The sequence below is a fragment of the Capricornis sumatraensis genome, chromosome 10, assembly GCF_032405125.1.
Source record: "Capricornis sumatraensis isolate serow.1 chromosome 10, serow.2, whole genome shotgun sequence".
NCBI classification, from domain to species: domain Eukaryota; kingdom Metazoa; phylum Chordata; class Mammalia; order Artiodactyla; family Bovidae; genus Capricornis; species Capricornis sumatraensis.
Genome location: NC_091078.1, coordinates 64,849,888 through 64,870,705, shown reverse-complemented (window position 1 = coordinate 64,870,705; position 20,818 = coordinate 64,849,888). Strand labels below are relative to the sequence as shown.

Here is a 20,818-nt window from a genome sequence, read left to right as displayed (position 1 = left end):
TGATTCCCTCTGTCAACCATGTAGCTAAAGGAATCCTATGTTTTTGTTGATCAGCTCTTGTCACACAAAGCATTTGGACCCTTCTGTACCATCGTCTCTATGTAAGCGACAGGAACTCAGTGATGTGGAAGGCAAAATAGTCACTATTTGTGGTAATATGTGTATCTGTTATATTGTTTAGTCACTAAGTCATGTCTGACTCTTATGACCCTAACTGGTAGACCAGAACTGGATGACCTGGACGGTAGCCTGCCAGGCTCCTCTGTTCATGGGATTCTCTAGGCAAGAATACTGGAGTGGGTTGCCATTTTCTTCTCCAGGAGATCTTCCCGACACAGGGATCAAACTCCCATCTCCTGCTTGGCCAGTGGATTCTTTACCACTGTGCCACCTAGGAAGCACATGTCTATTGTAAGGTGTTGCAGAATTCCATGGAATTCTATATGTAAAGTATTGCACATCCAAAAGCCTGGTAAACAGAGATATGTAATCAATCTATAATAAAAATAACATTCTTTGAATTATGCATAGACATATTTGCCTTGCAATATATGCATAAAATTACTTGGTTCCAAGAAGATGGTTACTACCACTTACCGAATATTGAAGGTATTTGGTGTCATGCAATTAAAGAAATAAAAGGCAAAGGAAAAAGAGCTGTAATATTTGATGATAATATCTGTCATGAGTAATTTAAAGTTGAGTGAGATTCCAGACTTTAAATGCATTCAAAAGTATTAGTCATTCCTCAGTACTTTGAAATAAACACTATCAAAAATCAGAATTGAAACCCACCCATCCTAATGTGAGCAGAGGTGTTATCTAGGGAAGATATGCGTATAAATCATGGAGAGTGATGCTTCAAAGAAGGAACCTGAAAGGATTATTTGACCATTTTTTCCTTTTTGGGGGGATCCATATCAATAAAGCTTAATAAGAACTTAGGCAAGAATTACTGCCGACTGTGAATTTAATAGTGCCCCACTGGGAGTTCATTAATATCTCAGTAGGTACACTGAAGCGTTATCTTAATTGTTCATGATACTTCCAAAAATTGCCTTTTACAATTTTTGTGGAAACTGCCCTCTGGAACAAGTGTTAGTACATTTTGGATTGCCTTTCTTTACTATGCAAATTCCCCAGGAACATGGAACCATAAACCTCATTTACCTTTCCAAAAGTAAGAAGTTCCCAGGTGACTGACTTTGTTAAAAGCACTGCCCTTATAGCATAAACAAGAAGAAGCTCAAAATGTGTGAAGCAATTTTAGATCTTTGATTTATTTCTGTGTAAATGAAACGGTTCTTTCATTTTTATAAATACTTAGGCATTTACTTTTTTGATGGCAATCAAGTTTGTGTCAGAATAGTGGCAGGAAAAATTTGGATTTTTAAAGTATTTATATTATTGTAATCTGGTCCACATCTGGATTTGGGTTTTTGACAGATGTTGAGACTAAGATGATAAGACTAAGATGTTGAGACTAAGATGACAGATGCAGGATTGTATTTCCAAGCCCATGAGATCCCTTTGCCTTTAGCGTAATTATGAAATAAAACTAAATTTAGAAGGAATCTATCTTGCCAACACTTGGAAAGTGAAAGTGCTTCACAGCAAGGTTGTCTTGCAGAGTTAGCCTGGACTCTGGGTACTGTGGTGTATGTTGCTTGGAGTTGTCCAGTCTTAGCCATAAGGGAGGGAAAAAAAAAAAAGAAAAAAACCAGAATGAACAGTCCCTAAGTGACTCCCTAGGTCTCTTTATCTTTGAACCATGTCTGTGTCAGCATATCCTACCTTTCAGTGATGAAGAAGGGAATCCAAGGGGAAAATGTGCCAGGAAAAAGAAAGAGTAAGAAGAGCGCTTGCTGCTGTGACTGTCTTTGTCCCTGAAAGCCACTGCTTGCAGGCAAGGGCCACTCACAAGTTCTGTGGGTCCCCATGGCCGTACCAACCCTATGCATGAAGGACTCCGTTCCCTCTGGATTATTCCATTCATTACTGGCTTTCTCTTTCATTCAGTAAATAATGATAAAGTTCATATTCTATACCCAGTGCACTGTATCTAGTAGTGATAAAATGATGAACAAGGTCTTTACCCTCTGCGGGAGCCAGTGCACTCCAGGAAAGATGCAAACAACAGATAATTTTAATAAGTTGTGACACTTGTTACCAAAGAAAACTAGTGCTCTAAAATAACCCATCAGTTGACTCCTGCTTTCTAGGTAAATATGAGAGAGATTAGGAGGGAGCCTTTAGCGCCTCTTAGTGACTGGTGTGTGCCACTGATTGGTTAGAATTTAACTTTGGAAGATTCCTTCAGTTCAGTTCAGTTCAGTTACTCAGTTGTGTCCAACTCTTTGTGACCACAGGGACTGCAGCATGCCAGGCCTCCCTGTCCTTCACCAACTCCTGGAGCTTGCTCATACTGATGTCCATCGAGGCAGCGATGCCATCCAACCATCTTATCCTCTGTCGTTCACTTCTCCTCCTTCCTTCAGTTTTTCCCAGCATCAGGGTCTTTTCCAATGAGTCAGTTCTTTAAATCAGGTGGCCAAAGTATTGGAGCTGCAGTTTCAGCATCAGTCCTTCCAATGAATATTCAGGACTGATTTCCTTTAGGATAGACTGGTTGGATCTCCTTGCAGTCCAATCACTTGTGTTGGTGAGATATAAATATTGATGAATTGAAAGTTTTCTACAGTGTGGAGATGTAAGTTATCTACATATCCATTTTAACTATCTTGAAAGTGTTTTTCCCTTAACCTATTTCTCTTAGATTTACAGAAATTCTTGGTGTGTGTTAGTCACTCAGTCGTGTCCATGCAATTGCATGGACTATACCCTGCCAGGCTCCTCTGTCCATGGGGATTCTCCAGGGAAGAATATTGAGTGGGTTGCCAGACCCTTCTCCATGGGATTTTCCCAACCCAAGGAACAAACCCCAGTCTCCTGCATTGCGGACGGATTCTCTACCATGTGAACCATGAGGGAAGCCATCATAGAAATCTTTAAATGTGCATAAATATTTCAAAAGTTAAATAGAGTGAATTGGGCCTTTCTTCTCCTCCTTTAAGAATAATATACAAACTGGAGAAATTTTACATGTGATGACTTGAAGGATTATGGGTTTTATTTCTTTTACTGTTTGGTTTTCACTGTTTAAAAAGGGTCAAGAAAGTTGATTTCTACATAGATTTTTGAATGATAACTTTGAGGCGTGAGATGTTTTTAACCTGATTTTACACTCATCATTAATAAAACCATTTTTTTGATGGACAAATTTTTATTAAAAGTAAAGAATAACAATGAGATGAAAATGTAGTCCTATGATAAAGATGAAAAGTGTTTTTGGTTTTTAAATTAGAGAAAGGAAAGCTCAAAGGGAGATGGGATTATTTTTACATAGCAGAAGTGTGATTATACTAAATTGTCTTCATCAAAAGATTAGTTCTGCATTTCTGAAGGAGACTGGCAACTGGGTAGAGTTTCTATAGCAGAAAAAGAAAGTATATCTTACCAAGTGGAGTGTGTCAGTTAATCACTAAAGATGACTAGTAAGAATTCGGTCAGTTTCAGCTACCAGTTATAAGCACTTCAAACATTCTATAGGCTTGAACATTTGTTTGAAAACAGGTAATTACATATACAGGATAACAGTTGATGAGTAATAGCATATTTCATAGGTTACATACATTCTTACTGTTCTTCATCTCTTACTGCTGCCAGGAATTTCTTTATACAGCCATATGTTTATCTCAGAAATGAAATATGTTTATTCATTCATTCCTTATTCTAGCATCTTATATGTATAATATACAAATAAGTATAACTGAATATAGGATGTGTGTGTGTGATCGTAAAGGAACCCTGTGAGTCTTAACCCAGTAGGTGTTTCTTATTTGTAATGGGAGGGATAAACCACAGATAGCAACCATTTTCAAAGGGTAGTGAGGAAATAAATCTGCTACACTAGGATTTTCATCACTAAAATTTGGGGTTCAGTTTAGAAAATGCATTTGCACTGGAGGCATTTCACAGCTGCAGTGTTTTACAGCAGCTACATAAATGCAAGTTTAAGTAGAGGGTGGATGTATCTTTATTAGCCCTCCTTCAAAGGTAGAAAGGGATTTTGGCAAGGAAGTCATCTGTGCAACCACACAAAAATTTTGCATTTCCCCAAGTTGAAATTGATGGAATTGTACTGCCATGCTTGGCTTCTTCTCTTTTTATTTCTTGTAAGAAAGGTATTTTTTCTTGCTTCTTCCCTTCTTCCCTTTAATTTTGCCCAAAACCTTTATTCGGCTGATTTTTTTTTCACTTAAAATTTATAATCCCTAAATGAAACATAGGATACTCAATCTATTCGCTTATCTGTATACACTTTAATAAGACACCTAAATGAAATGTTTGAACAACAGCATAAGAGTGACCTGTAAGATTATTTTCAGTGGCTCTAGAGTAAGTGCTGTGCATGAAACTTGACTTACACTCCACTAATATACTACTCTTTCTTCTTTTATGCTTATTAAAAAGTTTTAGCAGTAATTTAGCAAAGTACCATAGTTAAGAGTTCAGAAGTTTGCATTGGGTTGTGTTAAGTTTGAATATGGCTCTATCTTACAACTTTGTGACCTGAAGCAAGCTTATATTCTATTTTTAGGGCCCAATTTCCTCTTTCATAAAATGACCTAATAATTGTATGACGTGAAGTGAAAGTGTTGGTCACTCAGTCGTATTGGACTCTTTGCAACACCATAGACTGTCTCCTCTGTCCTAAAGGATTCTCCAGGCAAGAATACTAGAGGGGGTAGCCATTTCCTTCTGCAAGGGATCTTCCTAACCTAACCCAGGGATCAAACCCAGATCTCCTGCATTGCAGGCAGATTCTTTACCATCTGAGCCACCAGGAAAGCCCTAGTGCAGTGTAAAAAGTATAATGAAGAATGTTTACTGATGGTTAGATAAGGGGATGCATATAGAACTTTCAGTGATAACCAACAGAGACCTATTGTATAGCACAGGGAGCTATACTCAATATTTTGTGTTAATCTATAAGGGAAAAGAATCTGAAAAGGAATATATTTATGTGTGTATATCCCATGGACTGTAGCCTGCCAAGATCTGTTCATAGATTTCTCCAGGAAAGAATAATGGAATGGGTTGCCATTACCTTCTCCAGGGCATCTTCCTGACCCAGGAATTGAACCATGGTCTCCTGCATTGCAGGCAGATTCTTTACTGTCTAGGGGTGTGTGTGTGTGTGTGTGTGTGTGTGTGTGTGTGTGTGTGTGTGTGTGTATCTGAACCACTGTGCTGTAAAGAATCCACCTGCAATGCGGGAGACCTGGATTTGATCCCTGGGTTGGGAAGATCTCCTGGAGAAGGGAAAGGCTACCCACTCCAGTATTCTGGCCCAGAGAATTCCATGGATTGTATAGTCCATGGGATTGCAAAGAGTCAGACACAACTGAGTGACTTTCACTTCACACATATGAAACTAGCATGATATTGTAAATAAGATATATTTCAACAAAAATAAATGAATAAAACAAAATCCCTCTCTAAACTTTTAGAATACTCTTGCTACATGATGAAGATTTAAATAAATAGTAAATATTATTTCTAAAGCAATAATGCTAGGAATATGTAAACATTTTTTAGGACAGTAAGTGAAATGCTTTTGCTAGTGTGTCACAGAGAAAATGGGAAGTCAAATGTAGAGAATGGGTAAATATATTAAGAAAACACATGATTTTCTCTATTTTGATGGTTGATACCCCATGTATTAAGTGCCCACACTGTTCCAGGAATCACACTAAGCAATGCCCATTTGTTATTCCAATGCAATCTTATTCTAACTAATAATGTAACCAACTCAATGAAGTGAAATACTCACCCAGTAAACACAAGTGAACAGAAACATCAGCCTTCTATTCCATATATTCTAAATACAAAATCCCATTTTCTTTCCCTTGCCCTTCATTCTCCCTGTAATTGAGAAATTACTCAGATGAAGACCATCAGGAGACTTGGAGTTAAGTGAAGTTGCTCAGTCGTGTCCGACTCTTTGTGACCCCATAGATTATAGCCTGTCAGGCTCCTCCATCCATGGGATTTTCCAGGCAAGAGTGCTGGAGTGGATTGCCATTTCCTTCTCCAGGGGATCTTCCCGACCCAGGAATCGAACCTGGGTCTCCCACATTGCAGGCAGACGCTTTACCATCTGAGCCACCAGGGAAGCCAGACTTTCTGAAAACTGGCTTTGGATTTTGAGTCAGAAATGGAGAGCCTTCCCCTAGTGGTCATAAGTCAGAACTGCATCAGGGACGGGCTGCATGGGAAATGGTGGGTCATCTATTTCCAGGTGGTTCAGTTCAGTTCAGCTCAGTCGCTCAGTCGTGTCTGACTTTTTGCGGCCCCGTGGACTGCAGCATGCCAGGTCTCCCTGTCCATCACCAACTCCTGAAGTTTACCCAGACTCATGTCCATTGAGTCGGTGATGCCGTCCAATCATCTCATCCTCTGTCATCCCCTTCTCCTCACACCTTCAATGTTTCCCAGCATCAGGCTCTTTTCCAGTGAGACAGTTCTTCGCATCATGTGGCCAAAGTATTGAAGTTTCAGCTTCAATGTCGGTCCTTCCAATAAACACTCAGGACTGATCTCCTGTATGATGGACTGGTTTGACCTCCTTGCAGTCCAAGGGACTCTCGAGAGTCTTCTCCAACACCACAGTTCAAAAGCAGCAAATCTTTGGCAGTCAGCTTTCTTTATGGTCCAACTCTAATATCCATATGTGACTACTGGAAAAACCATAGCTTTGACTAGATGGACTTTTGTTGGCAAAGTAAAGTCTCTGCTTTTTAATATGCTGTCTAGGTTGGTCATAACTTTCCTTCCAAGGAGTAAGTGTCTTCTAATTTCATGGCTGCAGTCACCATCCCAGGTGGCTCAGTGGTAAAAAATCCACCTGCCAATGCAGGAGACACAGGTTTAATCCCTGAGTAGTGAAGATCCCCTGCAGTAGGAAATGGCACCCCACTCCAGTATTCTTGCCTGGAAAATCCCATGGACAGAGGAGCCTGAAGGGCTACAGTCCATAGGGTTTCAAAGAGTCAGACATGACTTGGTGACTGAGCAGGCATGCAATACTGTTAGAACCAGGAGACCTGCTAGGTCGCTTCAGTTGTGTCCGACTCTGTTGGACCCCATAGATGGCAACCCACCAGGCTCCCCCGCCCCTGGGACTGTCCAGGCAAGAACACTTGAGTGGGTTGCCATTTCCTTCTCCAAGGCATGAAAGTGAAAAGTGAAAGTGAAGTCGCTCAGTCGTGTCGGACTCTTAGCGACCCCAGGAGCCCTCCAGGCTCCTCCGTCCATGGGATTTTCCAGGCAAGCGTACTGGAGTGGGGTGGCCATTGCCTTCTCCGGGGATAAATCCTAGGAGAGTTACAACTAGAGTTTTGTAGAGGTTGGTCATTCTTACAGGTAGGTAAATTGTACCTATCATGGTCTACTGCATGCTACTGTTAAGAGAAAGAACTGCAGTGTATTGCCTTGTAAAAACGACTAGCCTAGAGATCCTGGAGTTAGACCCTAAGCTATGTTCCTCATCTATGGCTGCTTCGGGTCTTTCCCTAGTATATTTGTGATCCCAGGTAAACATTTTTTTTTTCCCTAGGCTTCTTTCTATATGCATAATTGGCTTTAACTAAGATCACTATATCAGGACTACTCAGGTATTGCAATCTCACATGATCCTGGGACATAAATACTTTGCCAGCCGAGAGGAGTATTCTTTTCATTAGACTGCACTCTTGGAACCAGGGTCTTGGTATAGGATGACCCATATAGATACAAGTTCTAGAATTCTTGAGGCATTTGGTTAATTACATGTGAAGCTGAGGGTCAGATAATTCAGCAAAGGGAAAAAGGTAGGAATCAGAGGTCACTGTCATTTAATCAAGACAGTCAGCCTCTCTCAGCATCCAAATGGAAGCTAAGAAAATTTTGAGAAAGGCCTTCCAAAGTGCATAAGCCACTGAAGTGATGGTGGGGCAGGGAGCCCTCTTGCCTTGGTCTTCAGGTGTTAGTGATCTACTTCATAATGTTCTTATGGAAAATAAATAATGCATGCAGCTTGCTTAGGCATTTCCTCACAGGTGATCAGCACTCAGTCAGTGTTAGATAGCTAATTACATCCACAAACATTCTCAAGATGTGTCAAATAATTCAACCCGTATATACCACATAGGCTGTCCTGTGTTTTGTTTGTATTAGAGTATAGTAACTAAAGCATTATTCACAATGTTAGAATGGTTATATTTATTTTTTCTCCTAACCACCATGATGTAAGTAATTCCCACTCCATTCCCATTCCTTTCTCCAAGAGGAGGGAAAAAAAAAGGTCACAGCACAAAAATAGATGCATTTGGTTGCATTTAGGTGGTTTACACATTCATGCAGTGTTTGGCAAACACACATCCTCTTTGGAGCTCAAGACCTGTATTTTAAGTAAATTGTCATAAGTACAAATGAGTCTCTCCCATCTTGATGGTGCCCTCACGTAGTGCTTTCTTGTCTTTTCAGATCCCCCAGATTAGTTATGCATCAACGGCACCCGAGTTAAGTGATGACCGGCGCTATGACTTCTTCTCTCGTGTGGTCCCTCCCGATTCCTTTCAAGCCCAGGCCATGGTAGACATCGTAAAAGCCCTGGGTTGGAATTACGTGTCTACTCTCGCGTCGGAAGGAAGTTACGGAGAGAAAGGTGTGGAATCCTTCACCCAGATATCCAAAGAGGCAGGTAGGATGAGATCACAGTGGTCAAGATGGCCCTCTTTAAATGTCTGTGGCTTCAGGCTTCTTTCAGTCGTTAGTGAACACTATTGACCATAACCCTGTTCCTACCTTCACGTTCCCCACTGCCTGTGAAGTGAATCTTCAGAGTCCTCATTTATAGCACGTTGTGATTTGGAAGATAATATTTTCAAAGCTGCGAAACCAAAATCCCTTAAAAGTGGAAGAAGTAGAGAGAAAATAATAGGTACTAAAATTGCTGTCTGACTTCTGTGCAATAGCTGGTAGTGTGGAGTATATTATCTCTAAGGAAAATAAGCAAATGTGGCTGAATATGCCTCTTCATGTGTCCTTCCTCTTTGCCCCTCTCCAAAATGAAGAGAATTGCTTAAATTATGAAAACCCAACTACAGCCACACTGTGTTTTGAAGGTGAGTGATGGTGAGGGCTCTGAATGACTTGGCCAAAACAAATTAAGTGAATTATCCAGGCAGTAGAGTGTACTTACATATCCTTTGAAACTGTAGATTCTTTTGTGACAGTTCTACTAGAAAGCATTTGGAGAAGGTTCTTTTATGTTTGCCTATTAAACTCAAAATGGAAGGTAATGGGTTCAAATGTTTGACAGATTTTGTAAAAATGAAGCATCATCTTCAAACTTAAGAATCATGACAATGCATATGCTGGGTTCCCCGTATGGAAACGTTGAATCTAGTAAATATAGATTTTTTTGAAAAATTTCATACTTCGATATTCCTAAAAAGTTTTTAGGCTAAAGTCTGGTCCTCGGTTTTGGTGGTAAGAATATTATCCAAAGTGTCATTGATCAGAATAGTTAACTAACTGTTAGACCAACAAACAGAGCAATAGAAACAGAGGTTCTTCTCATGAGGCTGGATGCCATAAATCCTGAAGACATGGCTTGGAGCATTTGACTTTCAGTCTATAGATGTCCTCAGACACATGATACTCCAGCATACGGATGGTGTGTCTGTACATGGCTGCTGAAGGAAGGGAGCCATGACTGCTTCATGAATCTTGTGCTTCTTACTCAGAGCCCTATCATTATGTCTCGTTTGAAAATGTCACTGGAGGGCTGGGTTATTCTTATGCTCTTCCTTCTGGCTGAAATCCTGTCACTCTTAGCAACTTTGACTGCATGGCTCCTAATGATTTACAGGATTCATCCCTAATGCCATTTCTAGGTTCATACGCACATGCATATAAAACCTTCTGGATTCTGTCAGCTTGGTCTTGTGTTTCTAGTGACCTCTCCCACACTAGTTATCACCGGTTAGCATAATTTGTTGTTGCTGTCATTTTCTGTCCTGCCCCATAGACTCTAAACGAGAATGTGTCTTTCTGAGTCACTGCTGTACGTCCAGCTATGCTGTTTCTAAGGGAAACATTTGTGGAGTGATTCAGTGAGAAACTTTCTGATTAAGAAATAAGTCTTAACTCTGGACTTGTGTTTTCCATGCTGTGATTTATAAGACCCATTAACAGCTGAATTCATGAATCTTTAGAGAACAGCCTAATCACTTTTGATAACTATGCATTTACTTCTTCTTTGTTTCTTTGACTTCTGCTTTAACGAAAATAATGTTAGAGGCTGACTTAAAGACATGTCTAAAATATGGGTGTAATAACCAATAGGTAGAATAAAATGAAGAGAAAATATGGGTAAAATAGTAAGATAAAGCTCAGAAATAAAGTTCAGATACCATCTTGTTCTACAGAATTTCCACAGGTGAATCTCAAATTTAATACTGAACTTTGTACTGGACAAAGCAAAGGGTACTACCTACTTTGTTACAAAATGTGCAGTGTTCAAAAGGCCAATATCATGTTAATTGTTTAGTAAAGGACAGGATCAAGAAAAATGTTGGCCTTTATAAAAGTCTATATTCTATAGACAGGTCAGTGCTGAGTTTCCAATGGTTGTTTATACCTGCTGTCACTTGGTGAAAACTTTACATACATGAAGTCTGCTGTATATGACTCTTCAAAAAGGAAAGGACCTTGTAATATGACCTGAACTCCCCAGCTTATAATTTTAGCTAATCATACATTGAAATGACCCAGCTCAAAATAAAATTATTGGCAGCCATTTGGGATAAAACCCTTCAATCTGAAAGCCTTTGAATTTGGTTATGAGGGTAACTAAAAAGCCAGCTGCAGAAATGCCAGAAAACACTGTGAGTGCAGGTAATGTCTTACAAGAAGTTCTTCATTATGATAGTTGACATGCATTTATATTAAATTTCATTTGAACCATACCATATGTACAATGAATTTAAGTAAATTCATTTGTGTGCTTAACAGACCCCCAGCATTCAATTCCCTCCTCTCTCCCCAAGAAAGGAGGAAATAAGAAGAGGGAAACTTATAATTGAAGTGGTGTGTGATAAGTCTGCTCATTCACTATGTGTATTTCTTCTTAGGGAAAAACTTGAGATGGGAAGCATGATCCCATCATTTCTTAGGTGGATGTCACTTTGGGCTGCTCATATTTGTGAGCAGTGGTGATTCCAGTGTATAGAGGTAAATATTCATTTTCCACGACTTATAAGAAGACTCCAGCTACCTTCTCTGACATTCAGAGGAACAACAATATATTCTAATTCAGAGTAAAAGAAAAAGGATTATAAAAATTTGCCCTATTGAAATTTCAGGAAAGTGTTCATTGTTAGGGAATTTTAGGTAACTTTCAAGGGTAATTTTCAGTGTTTGCTTTCTTTCTGTGCTACTTCTAGAACTTGATCCTCTAGAGAGACACAAGTCAAGGTGCATGTAAGGAGAGGTAGTGTGGCATGCTACCTCTAATGATAAACTGATGCAAAGGTATCGTAAGGACATGGGTTTGGATACTGGTTTCCATCACTTGTATTCTGTGTAATGTTTGACACGTAATTGAACTTTCCAAGTCTCAGATTCCTTTTGTAGGGAATGAGATTAATAAGACTAAGATAAATTAAATCCTGTTTGGGAGATACAACACCCAATGATGCTTAATTATTAGTGTTCTGCACTAGTTTCTTATAAATCAGTGACGTTATTGAAGTTATTGCTTGAGTTTGGAAAGAAAATAACTGGAGTGATAATACTTGCCTTTAGTCATGACTCAAAGGTTATGCATGTATGTGTGTATAAAATACAGCTGAGTTGCTATTCTTACTAACATGCTTTCATTGTATAAGAAGCATACCAAGAAAAGGAAGTGAGCTATTCGGGTTGACCTATTCATGTGGTAGGTATGTGTATTTGCGTGTATGTGAGGGTAAGTGGAGAGAGCAAGCATAAGCTCAAGGATAATGTTTCTGTGATCTGCTGAAAGGTTCCCAGGAGTTACTTCCATTCTTTAAAACAGTTTGAATATTGTGGTTCTTCTTTATAAATGTCTGTAAAAGTTGCACTCTTTTAAAGTGTTTCAGTTCCAAACTTTAGGCTTAAGTCTTTAAGCAAAGGCTACTTAGGAAACTGGATCCTAAAGGATCTTCACCATGCATGTAAGCATAGAACATCGGGTGTGTGCTCCTTTGTTAGACTGATGGAACATTTCAAGACAGTGATGTCAGAAAAGAAAGCTGTCCTTCAATAAGGGGCCATCTAATTTGTCTGGGACATAAAGTTTATATACAGCTTCTCTAAGCTGCCAGAGAAGATTCTTGAGAGTCCCTTGCACTGCAAGGAGATCCAACCAGTCCATTCTAAAGATCAGCCCTGGGTGTTCTTTGGAAGGAATGATGCTCAAGCTGAAACTCCAGTACTTTGGCCACCTCATGTGAAGAGTTGACTCATTGGAAAAGACTCTGATTCTGGGAGGGATTGGGGGCAGGAGGAAAAGGGGATGACAGAGGATGAGATGGCTGGATGACATCACTGACTCAATGGACATGAGTTTCAGTGAATTCCAGGAGTTGGTGATGGACAGGGAGGCCTGGCGTGCTGCAATTCATGTGGTCGCAAAGAGTCGGACACGACTGAAGCTGCCAGGGAAGACCTTAATAATTGTCCTCTCATGTATAGTCATGGGATATTTAAATATGCATGGATGCTGCTCCTTGTTGAACTTTCAGAGAGGACTGTAACATGATTTTCTCAGATGATGAGATTTTTGTAAAACAGTTATATTTGCATAAGTTGCCCTGTTTATCTGAATGGCTGCACATGCAATATCAACAAAAGCAATTTATTGCTTAATATCACACAGAATGAGAGCCTATTCACTCCCAGTGTGCTTTTGAAATTCAGGTCAGCATAATAAAATAAGTAATATAAATTAGACATAAAGACTTCTTTTCTAAGTGAGGGTCAAAAGCAGTGCTTATGATCGTGTAAGGCACTAATATAGTCCAGAGCTTTTGAGCCAAATTTGGGTCAAGGATTATGAGAGTAAGGACATCACGTATAACTACTCTAGTTTGTCACAATTTTCAGGGGAATCTCATGACCACTACTTCATAACATGACACAAAGAGTCATGCTTCATCACTGCCATGGTGTCAGGAGACATATCAACTTCTCAAAACCAGAAACAATATTTGAACTATCCTTTGGTATTTCATGCTAATCACTTAACTACATATTTCAGCTGGTCTTATAATTATTAGGTAAACTCTAGACCTTTTAATTTAGTACTTTCTCTTGACCTAGAATAGTTTTACCTAGAATAGCTAGATGAAGATTTAGCTGCCTATTAGTAAGTATTATTCAGCCTTCAGTTTTGTTTTTTTTTACTTCAGGAACAAGTTGGATTTGTTCATTGTACAGTTTTGTTCTCATTAGAGGATCCTTTGCTCTTCCCTCCCTCACAGATGCGATGCTTTCTTTCATTGGCTGTGTTGTTGATCCTCCCCACCTGACTATAACCTCTATGAGGTCAAGGGCTTGGCCTCGGATCCCTATCATCTAGCCTGCTGCTGCTGCTAAGTCGTTTCAGTCGTGTCCAACTCTCTGCAACCCCATAGACAGCAGCCCACCAGGCTCCCCCGTCCCTGGGATTCTCCAGGCAAGAACACTGGAGTGGGTTGCCATTTCCTTCTCCAATTTATGAAAGTGAAAAGTAAGAGTGAAGTCGCTCAGTCGTGTCCAACTCTTAGTGACCCCATGGACTGCAGCCCACCAGGCTCCTCCGTCTATGGATTTTTCAGGCAAGAGTACTGAGTGGGGTGCCATTGCCTTCTCCATCATCTAGCCTAATTTTTGGCATATAGAAATCATTCAGTAAATATTTGCTATGGAAAGAGAAAAAGACGAACGGTTGTTTCCATTTGCCTTTATTGAGGGTAAAATGGCATGTAGAGGGAAACCTTATGATATATAATTTTGAGAATATACAAACATTTGATTTGTGAGTCACATAAATTATATCCTAGATCTGTTTACTTAGGTTTGTCACAGTTACCCCCACCCTGAATCTATTCCATTCTTCCCTGTTACCATCCCCACACAAAAGTTACAGCAGTACGATGCAACAGGGCTATAATTCACAATATTCCCATCTATATTTCTATGCTAACTTACAGGATTTTCCAATTTCGTTTTGCCTCTGTCTATATCATGGTGAATATAGAAAACTCTGAGACATTTTAATATCTGCTTGGAGTGTTTCCTTAATGAACTGTTCAGTGATCCCATTTTAAATTATAGGTGTTGAATAAGGACTTAATTTCAAAACACAAAATCACAAGCACTCTCATGATATCGTTTATTTTCAGTTGTGATTAAAATTAAACTAAGTTCCTCAAGAAGAAACTTTATTATTTTAATTTTTGGACCTTCAGCGTTTAACACAGGACTTCAGGTTTTAACCCACACCCAATTTGTTAGCACATCTTATCCCTAACTATCATTACAGTTACTTTAGTTCTGAGCCCCACTTTATTCTTAATGGTTCATAGCTTCAGTTATCCATGCCTCCAGGTGAGCTCTTCCAATATAGGATCTGATTAACTAAGATGATCATCTTTTCAAAAAACAAATACAAAAATTATGTTATCTGTCCCGGGCTTCCCTTACTCCATCAGTTCGGTTCGGTTTCTCAGTCATGTCTGATTGTTTGTGACAATATGAATCGCAGCACGCCAGGCCTCTCTGTCCATCACCAACTCCTGGAGTTCACTGAAACTCATGTCCATCGAGTCAGTGATGCCATCCAGCCATCTCATCCTCTGTCATCCCCTTTTCCTCCTGCCCCCAATCCCTCCCAGCATCAGAGTCTTTTCCAATGAGTCGACTGTTCGCATGAGATGGCCAAAGTATTGGAGTTTCAGCTTCAACATCAGTCCTTCCAATGAACACGCAGGACTGATCTGCTTTAGGATGGACTGGTTGGATCTCCTTGGGTCCAAGGGACTCTCAAGAGTCTTCTCCAACACCACAGTTCAAAAGCATCAGTTATTCGGTGCTCAGCTTTCTTCGCAATCCAGCTCTCACATCCACACATAACCACTGGAAAAACCATAGCCTTGACTAGACAGACCTTTGTTGGCAAAGTAATGTCTCTGCTTTTTAATATGCTATCTAGGTTGATCATGACTTTCCTTCCAAGGAGTAAGCGTCTTTTAATTTCATGGCTGCAGTCACTATCTGCAATGATTTTGGAGCCCAAAAGAACAAAGTCTGATACTGCTTCCACTGATTCCCCATTGACTTCCCGTGAAGTGATGGGACAAGATGCCATGATCTTAGTTTTCTGAATGTTGAGCTTTAAGCCAAACTTTTCTCTCTCTTCTTTCACTTTCATTAAGAGGCTCTTTAGCTCCTCTTCACTTTTTGCCATAAGGGTGGTGTCATCTGCATATCTGCTGCTAAGTCACTTCAGTTGTGTCCGACTCTGTGCGACCCCATAAATGGCAGCCCACCAGGCTCCCCTGTCCCTGAGATTCTCCAAGCAAGAACACTGGAGTGGGTTGCCATTTCCTTCTCCAGTGAGGTTATTGATATTTCTCCCAGCAATCTTGATTCCAGCTTGTGTTTCTTCCAGCCCAGCATTTCTCATGATGTACCTTGCATATAAGTTAAATAATCAGGGTGACAATATACAGCCTTGATGTACTCCTTTTCCTATTTGGAACCAGTCTGTTGTTCCATGTCCAGTTCTAACTGTTGCTTCCTGACCTGCATATAGGTTTCTCAAGAGGCAGGTCATGTGGTCTGGTATTCCCATCTCTTGAAGAATTTTCCACAGTTTATTGTGATCCATACAGTCAAAGGCTTTGGCATAGTTAATAAAGCAGAAATAGATGTTTTCCTGGAACTCTCTTACTTTTTCAGTGATCCAGCAGAGGTCGGCAATTTGATCTCTGGTTCCTCTGCCTTTTCTAAAACCAGCTTGAACATCAGGAAGTTCACAGTTCACGGTATTGCTAAAGGCTGGCTTAGAGAATTTTGAGCATTACTTTACTAGCGTGTGAGATGAGTGCAATTGTACGGTAGTTAGAGCATTCTTTGGCATTGCCTTTCTTTGGGATTGGAATGAAAACTGCCCTTTTCCAGTCCTATGGCCACTGCTGAGTTTTCCAAATTTGCTGGCATATTGAGTGCAACACTTTCACAGCATCATCTTTCACGATTTGAAACAGCACAACTGGAATTCCATCACCTCCACTAGCTTTGTTCATAGTGATGCTTTCTAAGGCCCACTTGACTTCACATCCCAGGATGTCTGGCTCTAAGTGAGTGATCACACCATCATGATTATCTGGGTCATGAAGATCTTTTTTGTACAGTTCTTCTGTATATACTTGCCACCTCTTTATATCTTCTGCTTCTGTTAAGTCCATCCCATTTCTGTCCTTTATCGAGCCTGTCTTTGCATGAAATGTTCCCTTGGTATCTCTAATTTTCTTGAAGAGATCTCTAGTCTTTCCCATTGTGTTATTTTCCTCTATTTCTTTGCATTGATCACTGAGGAAGGCTTTCTTATCTCTTCTTGCTATTCTTTGGATGTCTGCATTCAGATACTTACATCTTTCCTTTGTTCCTTTGCTTTTTGCTTCTCTTCTTTTCACAGCTATTTGTAAGGCCTCCTTAGAGAGCCATTTTGATTTTTTGCATTTCTTTTCCATGGGGATGGTCTTGATTCCTGTTTCCTATACAGTGCCATGAACCTCATTCCATAGTTCATCAGGCACTATGTCTATCAGATCTAGTCCCTTAAATCTATTTCTCACTTCCAATGTATAATTGTAAGGGCTTTGATTTACCTGAATAGTCTAGTGGTTTTCCCTAAAGAATTAAGAAAGAATCAAGAGATGGAGCCAAAGCAAAAACAATACCCAGTTGTGGATGTGACTGGTAATAGAAGCAAGGTCCAATGCTGTAAAGAGCAATATTGTTTAGGAACCTGGAATCAAGGCATGAATCAAGGCAAATTGGAAGTGGTCAAACAAGAGATGGCAAGAGTGAATGTCAACATTCTAGGAATCAGCGAACTAAAATGGACTGGAATGGGTGAATTTAACTCAAATGACCATTATATCTACTACTGCGGGCAGGAATCCCTTAGAAGAAATTGAGTAGCCATCATGGTCAACAAAAGAGTCCAAAATGCAGTACTTGTATGCAATCTCAAAAACGACAGAATGATCTCTGTTCGTTTCCAAGGCAAACCATTCATTATTACAGTAATCCAAGCCTGTGCCCCAACCAGTAATGCTGAAGAAGCTGAAGTTGAATGGTTTTATGAAGACCTACAAGACCTTTTAGAACTAACACCCAAAAAAGATGTCCTTTTCCTTATAGGGAACTGGAATGCAAAAGTAGGAAGTCAAGAAACACCTGGAATAACAAGCAAATTTGGCCTTGGAGTATGGAATGAAGCTGGGCAAGGCTAATAGAGTTTTTCCAAGAGAACACACGGGTGATAGCAAACACCCTCTTCCAACAACACAAGAGAAGACTCTACACTTGGACATCACCAGATGGTCAACACCGAAATCAGGTTGATTATATTCTCTGTAGCCAAAGATGGAGAAGCTCTATATAGTCAACAAAAACCAGACTGGGTGCTGACTGTGGCTCTGATCATGAACTCCTAATTGCCAAATTCAGACCCTTACTCCATAGGATTAAGCAAAAGATGGCTAGCCTGGAGTATGGGTTATTTCTGACCTGGTACCTGAGGTAGTCACTAGTCTTACTCCATACTATGCCTGTCATCTTTGATTCCTACTTCAAACCCCCGTATATACATTTCTTGTCCTACCTCAGTTAGCCTCCTGTGGGTATTATTCTGTGCCTTTGCTAATCCTTTGCTTTCTGCCCAACTATGAGCTAACTCTTTTCCCAAAACATAACACCTTGAAAAAAGTTGCCCCTGACTTAGCCTCCCTTCATGGTCCTGTTTTGGATCACAATGTGTACATGTGTCTTTTTGTAATAGCACAGCACTGTAAAGTCCCTCTGCATGAATAAAGTCACGGAATCGACCAATTGCCAAGTCATGGTGAGACAATGAGGGTGCATATCATGGTAGAGCCAAAAGGCCAGCAATTCATGTTCCAGCCTCCGTTGAAGTTAGGACACAGCCATGTCACCCAGTTTGGCAAATCAGACATACTCAGGCGTACTCCCCATAGGTAGATCAAGAGCTAGAGACACAAAGGAGTGACAGTGGAATTCCATTTTGTTGACAGCAGCAGCAGCAGTATCCAGGATCCAGGGGCAGATGTGGTATCTAGCATGCAATGGCAGTGGTAGCATGTCTCAGTCTCCTACTTCCCATTTCCAAGAGTAGCAGCAGCAGGGCCCAAGCAAACTTGGCCCTGTGGTACATTATTATTATTATTATTTTTACCTTTGATTCTAACAGCCTAGTCATTCTTTGTTTCATCTTTTGACTTTGGTTCCTTGGTCTCCCCAGTGATTCTGGAGATTATCTAGAATAATTTCAATATTTTACTGCTTAATCTAGAAAGGCTCTACTTATGTTATTTGACTTCCATCTTCATGAATGAGTGTTGCTTCTAAGAGTTCTGTAACACTTTGTGCGTAACTATCATGATATTTGTTGCATGTCATTTAATCATTATAATCTATCTAATCCTCTCCCATTTGAATGTGTTTATTTTTATTTTTTCTTAGCATGAAGATTTGACTTTTATACATCACAAAATGATTATCACGATAAGTTTAGTGAGCATCCATCATCTCTTATGGATTGAGAATTGAAGATATAGAAAAACATTAATTGTGATGAGAACTCTTAGAATTTAATCTCTTCTCAAGTCTCATATATAATATATACCAGTGTTAATTGTGTTTCTCAGGTTGTACATTACAGCTCTGATACTTATTTGTCTTATAACTGGAAGTTTGTACTGTTTGACTACCTTCATCCAGTTCCCCCTCCTTTTGTCCCTTATCTCTGGTAACTGGAAGTTTGACCTGTTTTTTTAAGAGTTTGTTTGTGAAGTGTAGTTGACCTGCAACACTGTGTTAGTTCCTATCATATGATGTCATGATTCAGTATTTCTGTACATTTCAAAATGATCATCATGACAAGTCTAGCTACATACAGCATGTCACCAAACAAAGATATTACAGATTATTGACTGTATTCCCCACCCTGTACATTGCATATCTGTGACTCATTTATTTTAGAACGTAAGTTTACTGAAGGTAGGAATTATGTTGTGTTTGATTTTTGGTACTCTGTGTCTAGGATAATGTCCAACAGAGAGTAGGCTCAGTATATGTACACTAAATTTAAAAACACTCTATAACAGTATAAGAGTATACTATTATAGGAGGGTAAGAGTATAGTAAAATAGTATAATAGTATATAATAGTATAACTCCAAGGTTGTAGTTGGAAATGTCTTCCAATTTTAGCTTTCAAAGTTATCATTAATATGCTATAATAAACCTATGAGAAGAGAATAATGGGGTAAAGTATCTGGTGGTATGTCTTGTACAGTGAATGTCTGAATACTTTCTTTGGGTAATGTACGCTATGAGTAAATAGCAGTTAGCAGATAATACTGCCCTAAGGCTGCCCTAAATGGGGTAGTGAGTGACATTTTAGGAAGAGATTGTCATGTAAAAAAACCCCAAGAGAAAATTGTTTAATAGCATTTAACATTTTAGATGTTTCAAATGAAACAGAATCACTTTGAAAGAATTTTGACTCAGATTTCTAAATGGAGAGTGCTCTTTCACTCAACATAAAAAGTGCTGCAGAAAATGCTTGGGCTCTGGGGTTAAGACCTTGTGCTTTCAGCCCTAACGGTTTTGGTAACTGAGAGCCAGGATTTTGCTGCTTTGGTTTGCAAAGTCATCACCTATTTATTGTGAAAAGTAGCCTCTCTTGGTTCAGAGAATTCTAATCCACCTTGATTGAAAAAGAAAGGTTTCCTCTGGGCAATAGACCATCATTGCTGATGTGGGAGTAATGTGGATGATAACAATATTTTCACTGCATGTAGAAATACAGTGAAAAAGTGTATCTCAGCAAGTCCTCTTCATCTCTTCCACCTACGTTCATTGCAGCTGAGCAACGTGGAGGAAAACGAAAAGATATGAATACAGAATGAACCCCTCCTTTATTCATTGACTTAAGTACGGTTATCATATGTTTCATGTGCTGAGGAGAAAGGGACATAGGCTTCTGGTATCAAAGTTAAAGATGTAGTGAAGAGACACATAGGTCATCTTTTAATATAGGAATGGAGACTCAAATCTAGAAAATTTTTTGAATAATAGAATTTTTTTGTCATTTGAGTAGAGGGAAAGAGAATCGTGCTTCTGTAATAGTTATCATCATACCACTGAACTTCAGAGGCAGAACATCTGACTTATTGTCCCTGTTCAGTGACACTGCATTTAGCATTCAAGTGAACTTTTCTTTTCCCAGTCTTTACAAAAATGCTCATTGCACGAGACGCCCAGTTTTGAATCCCATAGGTTTTGATAAATGTCAGCAAGAGAGAGAAAATATTGGAAGAATGTTGGTTAGCTTATAGAATTGGAGGAAACTATATAAAACCCAAGTGCTTATGGGGCATACCTGTGTT

The 20,818-nt window shown here is 39.6% G+C and overlaps 1 protein-coding gene across 1 annotated transcript in view; it reads left to right on the top strand.

Annotated features, from left to right (window-relative positions):
• GRM7 (glutamate metabotropic receptor 7) overlaps positions 1-20,818 on the top strand; it is an 881,213-nt gene that overhangs the window by 273,756 nt on the left and 586,639 nt on the right. The window contains exon 2 of the mRNA XM_068982114.1: positions 8,590-8,806. Within this exon, the coding sequence (XP_068838215.1) occupies positions 8,590-8,806 (217 nt within the window). The remainder of the gene's footprint in view (positions 1-8,589; positions 8,807-20,818) is intronic.